General features: G+C 40.3%; 1 protein-coding gene across 1 annotated transcript in view; it reads left to right on the top strand.

Moving 5' to 3' along the window:
* igsf11 (immunoglobulin superfamily member 11) overlaps positions 1-11379 on the top strand; it is an 89081-nt gene extending 77702 nt beyond the window's left edge. Inside the window, exons 3-7 of the mRNA XM_089013606.1 lie at positions 4159-4366; positions 5362-5517; positions 6720-6842; positions 7790-7937; positions 8681-11379. Of these exons, the coding sequence (XP_088869732.1) occupies positions 4159-4366; positions 5362-5517; positions 6720-6842; positions 7790-7937; positions 8681-9236 (1191 nt within the window). The 3' untranslated portion in view covers positions 9237-11379. The remainder of the gene's footprint in view (positions 1-4158; positions 4367-5361; positions 5518-6719; positions 6843-7789; positions 7938-8680) is intronic.
* The last annotated feature ends 1164 nt before the right edge of the window (positions 11380-12543 follow it).

The following is a 12543-nucleotide window of genomic DNA, read 5'->3' on the forward strand; positions in this document are numbered from 1 at the left end:
TCCTGGGCTGCCAACTGTGAGGCGCTGTCTGGATATTTTTTCCAGAACTGCCTCAACGTTACTTATTACTGCCGTAACATTAATTGTTCCAGAAAAATGTCAATCTGACCATCCGTCCATACCTTCGTATTGCTTATGTCAACTCCCTGACTAAATTCTCCTTTTTCATTCCAGAAGTGTTACTTTCTTCAGTTGCAGCAATTCAATTGTTGGATTAGTTTTGGGTCATTGTCTGATTGCATCACCCATCTCGTGTTAAGCTTCAATTGGAAGACAGATGAACGTGGTCTAAGAAACTTGGGAAATCATTTTTCAATGCATCCAGTCCCTGAGGCAGCAAAGCAGTCCCAAAATATGATGACATCCCCCTCCCATCACCATTTTGATGGTGCTGTGCTGTCCTCTTCTTGCCACCATATAGCCTGTATTCCTTCAAAACAATTTGAACTGGTTTCATAATTTGAAAATAAATGATAACATTAAATTAACCTCTGTAAACATATTCTTCCTGGATCATATAAATGCACAGTGACCATTGACCGTCAAACAGAGAAGGACCATATGGCAAACCTGCAGTTTAAAGTGAGCGAGGGCTCATAATGTCGCTGTCATGTCTCAAAGGATAGAAAGAGATAACAGTAACGGCTTATGGTTAGAAAATTGAAGGGAGGCTATAGGGGGCTTAGAGCTTTATTCAGGCTTTATTTAGGCGGTAGCAGTATCCCTTGTGTTCCCAGCCAAAAAGGTCCTTTGGGTTGGTCCAGAAGTAGGCTATGGTCATCTGAAAATAACCAGATACGGTCACGATACTTCTCCCAACACGTGCAATGTAATGCTTTAACTCCGGATTTACATTTCACAGCGGCAAAGTTATGGAAAGAAAAGGAAGTAGGAAAACAAAATACCGCAACTGCTGGAAAGGCAGCCACTCTCGCGGCGCCATCTTGGAGTCAAAAGAACACAAAAACAAAAACACAAAATATGACAACACAAAGACACAGTCATTCAATTTTAAGCACTTTCTGCACCCTCTTTGTTGTATGATACAGTTGTAGATGAAATAGGAGGGGAACAAAGCATCCTTTTCACCAGTGAATCAGCGACGTTATGGCGAAATGTGCATGTCAAATGTGGAAAATAAACATGAAGCTGTAGCATCCATTGATGAAAAGAGATTGTTTCACATCTCCTGCCCCACATAAATCCGCTTCAATTCCAACCCGTGACAGTTGCACATACGCATCGGCGCTCCGAGCTGACGCTCCTTTCTTCTCAACGCTCCTTTCTTCTCAATTTACGAGAAATGATGGAGCTGAGGTCGACTGGTGTAGAGACAGTGGCATTATCCAGACTTGTGTTCTTTGCTCGGTCCGTCATCTAAATGCCTGCACCTCCTTTCTGTTGGCCAAGCAGGTCACGCGGCCAAGCAGGTCACGCGAAAGGATGTGGTGTTTACGACACATATACTACAGTTGGGTCTACAGTACATACCCCTACACTCTTTTAGAATAACACATTGAATTGACTCTTTCCCACTGCTTACTTCTAATCCTCTGCTCATCCTCTCGCACACAAATGGAATGTTCAATTGCGAGGTCGATTGACTGGATCGTTTTCGGTGAACATCGAGATTATATTGTAAAGTCACCAGAGTATAAAACAGGATTCCATTGCTGTATGGATTGACAGACTTGACCGATGCACGTGAATGCGTGCCGCCGTGTCACGTGGGTGAGAAGCAGAGACAATTATTTTGGCAGAGCAATCACACACTCTCACCCCCATATACCAATCGCATGAGTAAATGAATGCACACTGACATACCAAACGGGGCAGACGTGGAGGAGATGAAGTTGCAGGCCCTCATCACAGCTGAGGAGCTGCCTATTCATCTGCACGTAAGAGGACAAAGCGAGCGCGCTGCACTCAGGAAATTGCAGCCGTGCAATTTACAACCGTTCAGTGGCAGTGAAGGACAGTAGACACACACACGCACACGCACACACACACACACACACACACACACACACACACACAGCTTTCATCAAAACTATCCCTGTCATGCTCACAGATACACACACTGAAGCTCGTTGTTTCTCCTGGCTAGGTCTTTGAACAGTTCAGTGAGGACTCTTTTGAGCCAAATGAATGGCCCCTCTGATTCCCTTCTGTGTGTGTGTTGGTGTGCGCATGTGCACGAAAAACCATGTGTTCGTGCGTGTCCGCTTCAACTTTTGTGTAGCCCCAGCTGAGGGGTGGGAGCTGCTTTGCATGGCGCTCGGACACACAAACAAGTCTGTTGAAAGCAGCTTCAAAATCAGAGCGGGGATTTAAAAAAAAGCCTTTTCTTTGATTTCTTTCTTTTAATCAGAATCAGAATCATCTTTATTGCCAAGTATGTAGAACACACAAGGAATTTGTTTCCGGTAGAACACGCTGCACTAGTATCGTTGTCAAAAAAACTGCTAAGTGGCACTATACAGTTCCATTTTGGCTACTGTTGAAACGAACTTGAATTTGCAATTGTGTGAATGTTCTTCCAGCTATTTAACGGGATCCGAACAACAGCAATTTTTCCATGCAACAGATTGCTGTTGATATTTTTTCAAGGCAAATCATTGCAATTATTCATGCCATAAAGCTACGAGAACGCATACTTTAGGTATATTCGCTTTAATCACTCAGCCACAAGTGACCACTTATACGTCTGTATGCTTGATTCTTTCTTTTTTCATGAGATTGTAGATGGTTGTTATTTCTAATGACACTTTAACCTCCTTCTCATCAACAAAAATAAATATAGAAGTAAAAAAAAAAAACAGTACCGGTAATCAGAAAAAAAATATCAATATTTTTAATACGAAATACGTTTATCAACAGATTATTTTATCAATGGATTGGATTGGATTGGATTGGATTGGATTTGCCTTTATTAGTCTCGCAGTGGAGAAATTTACATTTCACAGCAGCAAAGTTATGAAAGAAATGAAAGTAGAAAAGCAAAACATAGGAGCTGCTGGAAAGGCAGCCACTCTCGCGGCGCCGTCTTGAAGTCAAAAGAACACAAAAAACTAAATAACAAATAACATGACAACACAAAGACACAGAGAGACATTCATTCTTAAGCACTTTCTGTACCCTCTTTGTTACATAAAGCAGTTCCAGATGAGAGGAGAGGATCAAAGCGTCTCTTCACCAGTGGATCAGGGACATCATGGTGGAATGTGCACGTCGACTACAAGCTAAATGTTGAAAGCAAACACGCAGCTGTAGCATCCATTGACGAAAAGAGATTGTCTCACATCTCCTGTCCCCCATAAATCAGCTTCAATTCCAAGCCGCAACAGTTACACATACGCATCGGCGCTCTGCGCTGACGCTCCTTCCTTCTAATCGCGGGCTCCTCAAGCCATGTAATGTCGTGGTCAAAAAACTGGAATAATTAAAAATAAATCAATTAATCAATTTCTAAAAAATATCCAATAGGGATAGCTTTACATTTTGTCCTTACTATGAGTAAAACGCCGCCCACCCTGATGGAAAAAAATACATTAAAAACAGTTTTTTTTTTTTTATTGTCAGATTTTAAGAATGTAGTCGTTCAATTTCCAAGCTACCAAAGGTAAAAGAAAAAGAAAAATATCCACAAAGAGTACCATATTTTCCGGTGTAGAAGGCGCACCCAAAAGCCCTGATTTTCTTCAAAAAAATTACCCTGCACCTTATACGCAGGAGCGCCTTATATGTGAAGTAATATTCAGCCACAACAGGTCTTGCAACTACTGGCAATGGCCACCAACTCCATTTCCCCCTGTGGCAGAAGTCGTGTATAACCCTAGCGTCGACTGTAGCGCCTTATGATGTAGTTTACCTTATATTTGTAAAACGTGTATATTTTTACCTATTTGGAAAACATTTTTCGTTCATTGAAGGTGTCCCTTATAGTCCAGTGCGCCTTATATATGGAAAAAGTTTGAAAATACACCATTCGTTGAGGGTGCGCCTTATCCTTTTTCTTCAATGTATATATTTTTCCTTCAATTGCCATTTACCTGAATGGTGTCTCTGCCATCAATGTCAATAATTTCACGTCTCTCCACCCCCGCTCACTTTGCTGGTACCACCTCTGTCCTCCCTTTATGTGATCTGCCAATCCAGGTGATCATCTACCAGGGCGGCCAAGTATTCAGTCTCGCGAACCACCTCAACGGACGTGTGGGCTTTGTATCCACCATGCCAAGTACAAGTGCCTCCATCTTCATCAACAACACCCAGCTGTCAGACACTGGAACCTACCAGTGTCTGGTGAACAACCTTCCAGATAGAGGGGGGCGAAATATCGGTGTCATCGGACTCACTGTGCTAGGTAGTAATCCTATACATGTTGTAGAAACGGTTATTGATAAGTCTCTTTAGATCAGTCACTGTCTTTCAGCTCCATATTAGCGAGTTGTACATGTGCATATCAAAAGCTTTTGGTGCATTTTATGTTATTTGGGCCAAATGGCAAATATCAAAACGTTTTTAAAAAAAATTATGAGTGGTGGATCGTTCTTGTCTATTTGTCTTCACTTCATAAATCATACTGTGACATAAATGCACTTGTTGAATCAAGTACCTCACTTTTACTTAGGTTACCATATATCTGTTCATATATGGTCAGATATATGGGCAGATATATGGGCAGATATATGGTCAAATATATGTGAAATGACCATATATCATACCTGTCAACCTTGGCTAATAGCTGCCCTTATAAATGATTACAATCCTCGTATAAAATTTGTAGTACGCAGGAAATTATTTGAAATGATAAAAAAAACACGGACGCGTGCAGAAATGTAGACAGCTTACCGCGCATGCACACGTTATGCTTTTATCAATCTGACCATACGCAGTGATTTATATATATATACAGTAAAGTCTCGTTATATCGATATTCTCGGGAGTCGGAAAAAATATTGATATAACCGGACTATCGATATATCCGATCCTGCGGCATGTAAATTTTCTCCTTGTGTTCATAGAAATAGTATCGATAACTTTTGATAGTTTGCCGGCGGCCGCATTGTCGTTGGCTATCAGCAATTGAGACCAACTGGATTTGAGCCAAAATGGTATTTGTAGGATTGGTTCACAATTTTTAACAGTTTTTTTCCTGTATAAAAGTTGGAGTGCGCCATACATTTTTTTGAAATGATAAAAAAAACTTATGAAATACAGGGAAAATGTATACGTTGACAGGTATGATATATGGTCATTTCACATCTCTGTCAACGTAATCTTGTATTGAAAAAAACATGTTTAAAAATGCATCATAAAGTGGTTGACATCTCACCACCCACTCTTTTCATCTGTCAGTGCCCCCCTCGGTGCCAGCATGTCGAATCCAGGGAACGCTGGATGTAGGCAGTGACATCATGCTGTTTTGCAGCTCAGATGAAGGTATTCCAACACCGTCCTACTCGTGGGAGAAGCTAGACGCGCTGCCCAAGCTGCCGCACAACGCCATGCAAGGTATTAGAAACAAGCTGGCCATCGGGGTTCCCTTTTGCCCCACCTTTGCTGGTAAATGTAACACACACGTTATAGGGAGCACAGACATCTCCGTCCATTATCACGACCATACCTGGAGATTTCCGCCCTGTGATCCTCCCCAGAACTGATGTGATTGAGATGAGGATGAGAAATATTTTGCGTGTATGTGTGTGTGAGATCAAGAATTTGCGGTTTCACCCCCTTCTCTCATGCTGACTACCAATTGCTGACGTTTTCACACTTCATCCAAGAAGCACTTGCATGTGTTAAACTGGATGTTGTCACTCGGCAGCTGGCATTCAGCCTAAGAGGGCTTTTTTCATGGCCTCTCCTCTCTTATCCGGTTGTGTCTTTTGCACAGCAGGCAGTCGATATTTATCAACTGTTGCACTGTGTGTAGTGTACACTACCAGGTACATAAAGGCTAATGTCCAAAGAGGCCTCCGTTTTCGACAGAATCAATACCAATTGAAACTGCATGTTTATGACTGTAAATTAGAATCTCGTCATGTCAATGCAATACAATATTGAGGCATTTGTTGAATGAAGCCTTTTTATGAAACAAGTGGTGCTTTTAGGGCCTAAAAGCACCTAAAGCACGTACTGCCTAAAATTTAGGCAGTACGTGCAACTTTTTAACCCATTCATTTCACACTGTGAAAACAAAAATAATAATCTGCAACAATTGTTTGGTATAAGGAATATATTTGCTGGCCATAACATGATCCAATACAATGCCTTGTATTAAATTTCTGTCTTTACAAAGATAACCATAATCAGTATTGATCCAACCACTTTGATGAAACGCCCATGACCACAATACACTTATCCGCGGATGAATATCCAGTTTAATAAACTTTGCTATATCCATATATGGACGATGGGATTAATCTAAAATGATAATAATGTATTTTATGGCGAGTATGTGTCTTTCCGAGATTCTCATTAGAGTGCAAGTAAAGCTTGTCGTCCATGTTCTACTAAAGCTATCTGGCGCCCTCTTTTGGGGACTCGAGGAAGTAGTTCAATTCGATCTGGTTAACAAAAGGGAACTCTAAAATCATTTTCGAATTATTCTGAAAGCTATACAGTTCCCATCCTTCAAACAAACGTGTGTCAAGGATATCATCCAGTTTATCCTGGCTTTTATACACATAATCCAACCTGTGTGTGTCCCACAGATCAGATGCAGGGCACTGTAACACTCAGAAACATCAGCACTGGTACCTCAGGACTCTATCAGTGCACCTCCAGCAATGCCATTGGCAAGAGCACATGCTTGCTCAATATTCAGGTTGTTGCACGTAAGTTCACACGGCTTATGTTAGTTGATGAAAAGTGCTAAAGTAAAGTTCAAAAGCCTTGTCTGTGACATTTGTCAAAGTGATATGAGAACAAGAATGAGACACTCTGGATTGTGAAATGATGGCGTATTGATTTAGAATGTATGTGTTGTGGTGAACCTGCTTGGTTATATTGTTGCAGAGCATGGCTTTATCTGTACAAACATAAACCACCTCTCATAGATTTTTCATTTTACCATCAAAGTTGTTGTAAGCAGAAATGCAGACATTTTTAGACTGTTTCAGTCCATTCTATTTCAATATTTTCCGGTGTATAAGATCCACCTAAATAAGCTTTGATTTTTTTTTCAAAACATGATCCTGCACCTTATATGCAAGTGCGCCTTATATGTGAAATAATATTGAGCCACAAAAGGTCTCTCAACGACTGTCTGCAGCCACGACACAATTTTCCCTGTAGAAATAGTGCGTAGCCCACTGCAGCACCTTATAATGGGGTGTGCCTTATATTTGGAAAACATTTAAATATTTATATTTATATGGAAAACATTTTTCATTCATTAAAGATGCGCCTTACTCCGTGCGCCTTTTATATGTGAAAAGTTTGAAAATACACCATTCATTGGGGGTGCACCTTATACACCAAAAAAGACGTTAATTTTCTGAAGCACCGAATCCTCACTCGGAACTTGGGGTCGCTGGAGCCTTTCTCTGAGTTGGTGGTGGGCCGTGCAATTTGAACCTGGACCTTTACATGTCTTTTTTTGGGGGGGAAGGGGGGAGGGGTGTTATTTTCCCTTTTTTTTTTCCCTCCACCGCCACCCCTTTCAATCATGCTGCTATACATTGCAAATTTCAGCACTGTTAGACTATTTCTGATTCTGATATTGCACAGTATCAGGATATTTTTTCTCACATGCACCCTTTCCCCCTCCCAACATTTTTAGCCCAGCCTCAGAGTGTGGGTCTGATAGCAGGGACCATTGCTACTGGAGTGCTGGCACTCATCATCTGCTGCCTGTTGGTGGTGGTCACCCTCTACTACTGGAAGAATAAGAACAAATATGAGGAGGAAGAAATACCCAATGAGATCAGGTTCAATTTTACTTTTTTTTTTTTCGAAAACAGATTTGTCGCATTGTTAAACCAAAAATATTGGGGCAACTATTTATACAAAAAGATGCGTACCCACGAAAATTTCCACTGTGGCTTTGATTAAAAAGCTATTTATTTCAAATTACAACCACATGCTATTCAGTTTATGGAAGACCACTCACCAGAGTCTCAGGTATTTCTGTCAATTTTTTGTCGATTTATGGCTTTCCCCAGATGTGTTCCAAATGTCCACCTTTTCGTTGCAAGCAAACCTGTACTCGTCTAACAAAGTTGTCACTCACTTTTACACACTCCTCTTTCGAGAGAAAACTTTGCAGCAGTGAGGGACTCAGTAAGACACATCTTTTTGGGTCACCCTCCCGATGAGTGTGTAAGAGGAGTGTGTGAAAGTGATTGAGAACTTTGTCTTCGGAAAGCCATAAATTGACTAAACATTGACAGAAATAGCTGAAACTCTGGTGAATGGTCTTCCATAAACTGAATAATGTGTGGATGTAATTTGAAATAAATAGCTTTTTAATCAAAGCCACAACTGAAATTTTCATGGGTACGCATCTTGTTGGACTACCCTGCACATCCACTTGCTGTCACCAGGATTTTTTAATCCATTAAGGAAGTTCAAAATATTGAAGTCTACTCTAGTGAAGCTTTTCACATTTGGCACAAACAATCCAGGTTTCTGTTTTGAAAGCAAATATCCTCTCACTCACACATCTCCACAGGGAAGACGACCTCCCGCCAAAGAGGTCCTCATCGGTGAAAGCGTTCCACGCCGACGCCTCATCGTCGGAAAACGACACGCTGACTTCCACCAACACCTACAACAGTCGCTATTGGCACAACCCCAAACCCAACTACGACACCAACTCGTATACACGTTACAACGGAGACACGCGGCAGACCTTCGCCACCGCCGTCCACGGCCCGCACGGACACAGACAGTCCCAGAACCCAGGACACGGACACGGCTCAGCGGTCGCAGCTCCAGGCTCCGTGCCCCTTTCTCGCCACCCTCAACCCACCACGACGACCACGTCCTCTTTTGCCAACGGCAGCCACACACTCCCGCCACCCAAGACCCTGGTGGTCACCACAAACTCGGCCCCGTCACCCACCACCATGGCGCGCAGCAACGGCTCCGTGAGCCTCAAGCCGGTGGTGACGCCCACGCATGGGCAGCATACGCACTCGTACGCCGTCAGCCAGGCCACATTGGAGCGGATGGGAGCCGTGCCCGTTATGGTGCCCGCGCAGAGCAGAGCGGGCTCGCTGGTCTGAACACATGTTTTGGGTAACTCTTTGAAAATAAAATCTGCTCTTTTTTTATCCAATAATGTCAACCAAACCGCATATGGGCTGAAACAGTCTGCTGTCCTTTATTTTACAATTTCAACTGTGTCTTTCTTTACTCTGTGTGCTGCTGATTTTTTTTACTAAAAACAAAATCGGATTTTGCAGAGCAGAGTTCATACAAGCTAATGCCAATTTATTTATTGAAATGATCTTACCTTTTTATTTGGAAGGACAAGACTGAAATTTAATCTGTTTTTTTTTCCATCACATTGCATGTTTTTTTTTAACTATTTGGGTTTTCCACTGAACAATGCAGGCCTTTCAATGTCAGTGCTTGGAATGGAGTGAACTCAAATTCCTTCCTAAATTGCATGTGATCTGTCTTTCAGGATATTTGGAGTCAGGGGGCAGTTTATGTTCAATAAATACAAAAACTTGGTTCCCGAATGATCATTTAGCTTTGAAAAATTGAATGTTCTGTTATCTGTTGGGAGGTACTTTAAAGATGAACGTACATTTGCAATGGCCTTAGAGGAGAAGAGAATGACGGGCTCCATAGGTGCAATATGTTGCATAATACAGCATACTTAAATTAAAGAAAATGTTTTAAAATATCTCAATGCACTTTTTTTAAAGAGCAATTTATCCTACCAGCTTGTGAAAAACTGTCTTAACGATGTCATGTTTTACCCATACAAATATATTCAACGTACGCATCTCTTTTTTTTTTGTCTTGAGTGTTTTGGTTACATATATATATTTTCTTGCTATTTTTAAGACAAAAATTGAGATGTTTGCTTTAATTGTACACAAAGGATTCATGACATACTGCAAATCTTTCTTTGTTTCCCCACTTCACTGCTGTCTGTCACCTCTGTGCTGCTTTTAGGAAATCATGTTTTTAGTTAATTTAATTAATACTTTACAAAGGAAGAAATATATTCAGTATTTAAAGATTCCCATCACCATGTTGATCAAAACGAAAAAAAGGCTTTTGTTTTTCTACTGTATATACTGTAACTACAACTGTAGGGTAGTATCAGAGTACATTTCAATTTGACTTGCGTGTCTTAAAATGTTGTGGTGTTTGAAGCACAGAAAGAAAATAATGCTGATTCATTGAAGGGATTATTTTTTTTCTTTTATTTGTATCTTTATTTACCTCACAAATACTGATTTTTTTACAAGGCAAGCAAATCCAGTCTATTTATGCTGGATGAGGTAGAAATATACAAAAAAAAGTTTATATTAACCAAATTTTCAGCAGATGAATTTTCAGCTTTGTCATTTCTTGGATCTAATGCAATCTACTAAAAAGCTTCTCGCACGCCTTGATGCTGCGATTATTCAAGAGTCCATGCTTTTTTGGTGGGTCAATATTACTCTAATTTTATTATTAGAAATGAAAAACACAATCTTACTTTGTCTTTGAAACAATCTTATAGTGTTGAGCCAGTCTCACCTTCTTGTGTCATCTTATTCACACTGGCATGAAACCGGATCGGACTTTTCTAATTCTGTTTGCATCTAATGTTTGTAAATCCATGAACTCAAAGCTGTACATGTGCCATTTTTTTTAACTTCAATGAGAAGTAAACAAGATGGACAATTTCTAGTTGGGTAAGTTGCGAAAACACGTTTGCTATCTTAATTGTTTATTCCTAATGTGGATCAAAGTCAAAAGGCAAAGTTGGAATTCATTGCACATTTTATTTAAACTCCTTCATGCTACTCAAACACCAAACTAAAAGGTCCAAAAATGACAAAAGCGCACGTGTAATCGCATCCCTTCTTATTTATCTGTCACTATTTCCAAATTAAGTATTTCTCAGAGTTTCAGACAATGTTCCTCAACGTGGTTGTTAACACAGAGACACCTAACGTGTCTGTTATGATTCAAGGGAAATTAGCACCTTGAAAGAGCGAAAATGGGGATTTGGTGAAGAATCTACAGAAGTCCTGTTTCCATGACTAAGCTCCTACAATGAGGTGTTACAGTAAAGAATGACCAAACCAATTTGTAAATATGTAAAGTAATCAATTTGTTCTTACTGTTGGTTTGAAATGTCAAATAGGAAACATAACACTGGAACTTGTAGAGAATAAAATATTGTTGATACAATCTTCAGTCTTAACGTGTTTTGGAGTATATGCTTTTGTCTCCCTTTTTGAATGGTTACGACAATGTATTGTTCTGTTATGGTGGATTTTTGTTCTGTATTACAAATCACCATGCCCCCCCCCCACCATTATTTGTTACCTGTCGCCAACGACAGTCTTCTAACAAATAAACCTATATTATTACCTTTTTTTGTTAGCCTTGCATGTTATGATTCATAACCTAATCATAGCCATCCACCCATTTTACAATCTGCTTTTCCTCACAAGGATCGAGGTGAGGGGGTGTTGTTGAATTGTTCTTACTTTATTTTTTAAAATAATATTTGCACATGGATATGAATGTGAGTGTTTTTGTCAATGCCTGTGGTATATCCTGCTTTTCTTCTAATTACAGTTAACCAGCAACCTTAATGAGGACTTGTATCCAAGTTGCATGATTTGGGAATGTTGCACTTAAAAAATGAACCAGTAGATGGGAGTATTGATACACTTAATACAGAGTTAGACCAGGGGCGTCCAAAGTCGGTCCTCAAGGCCCGCTGTCCTGCCTGTTTTCCAGCTCTCCCAGGAGAAACGAATGTAATTCAAATCACCAGGACCATTTTAATGCTGCTTCAGAGCTGGCCGATGAGCAGAGCACCTAAATACGGTGTGCTGCAGCCGGGTCAGATGGAAAACAGGCAGGATAGTAGCCCTCCAGGCCTGGAGCTGGACATATCTGAGTTAGAGCATAGCTACAATATGTTTATCAAGAGAACAGATGGAGCAAAAAGTCGACAGTTTCAAACAAAATGTTTACTTTTGATTGACACCGTCAGAGAGCTACGGTACAGGATTGGGGCCCCTGAAGAAAAAAATGGTTGGCAAGATTTTCACTTTAGAGTCAGAATAATGAGTTGTACCTCAGAATTCTGATTTTAGAGTGAGAATTCTGACTTTAATTAAAGAAGTATGTCTTTAATCTCAGAATTCTGACGTTCTCAGATTTCTCACTATAAAGTGAGAATTCTGACTTTATTCTCATAATTCTGACGTTATTCTCAGAATTCCGTCTTTAATCTCAGAATTCTGACTTTATTCTCTTATATCTGTAATCTCAGAATTCTGACCTTATTCTCAGATTTCTCACTTCAAAGTGAGAATTTTGATTTTATTCTCAGAATTCTGACTT

Source organism: Hippocampus bargibanti, linkage group LG14 (assembly GCF_051943395.1).
Source record: "Hippocampus bargibanti isolate YZ-2025 linkage group LG14, ASM5194339v1, whole genome shotgun sequence".
Classification (NCBI taxonomy): Eukaryota; Metazoa; Chordata; class Actinopteri; order Syngnathiformes; family Syngnathidae; genus Hippocampus; species Hippocampus bargibanti.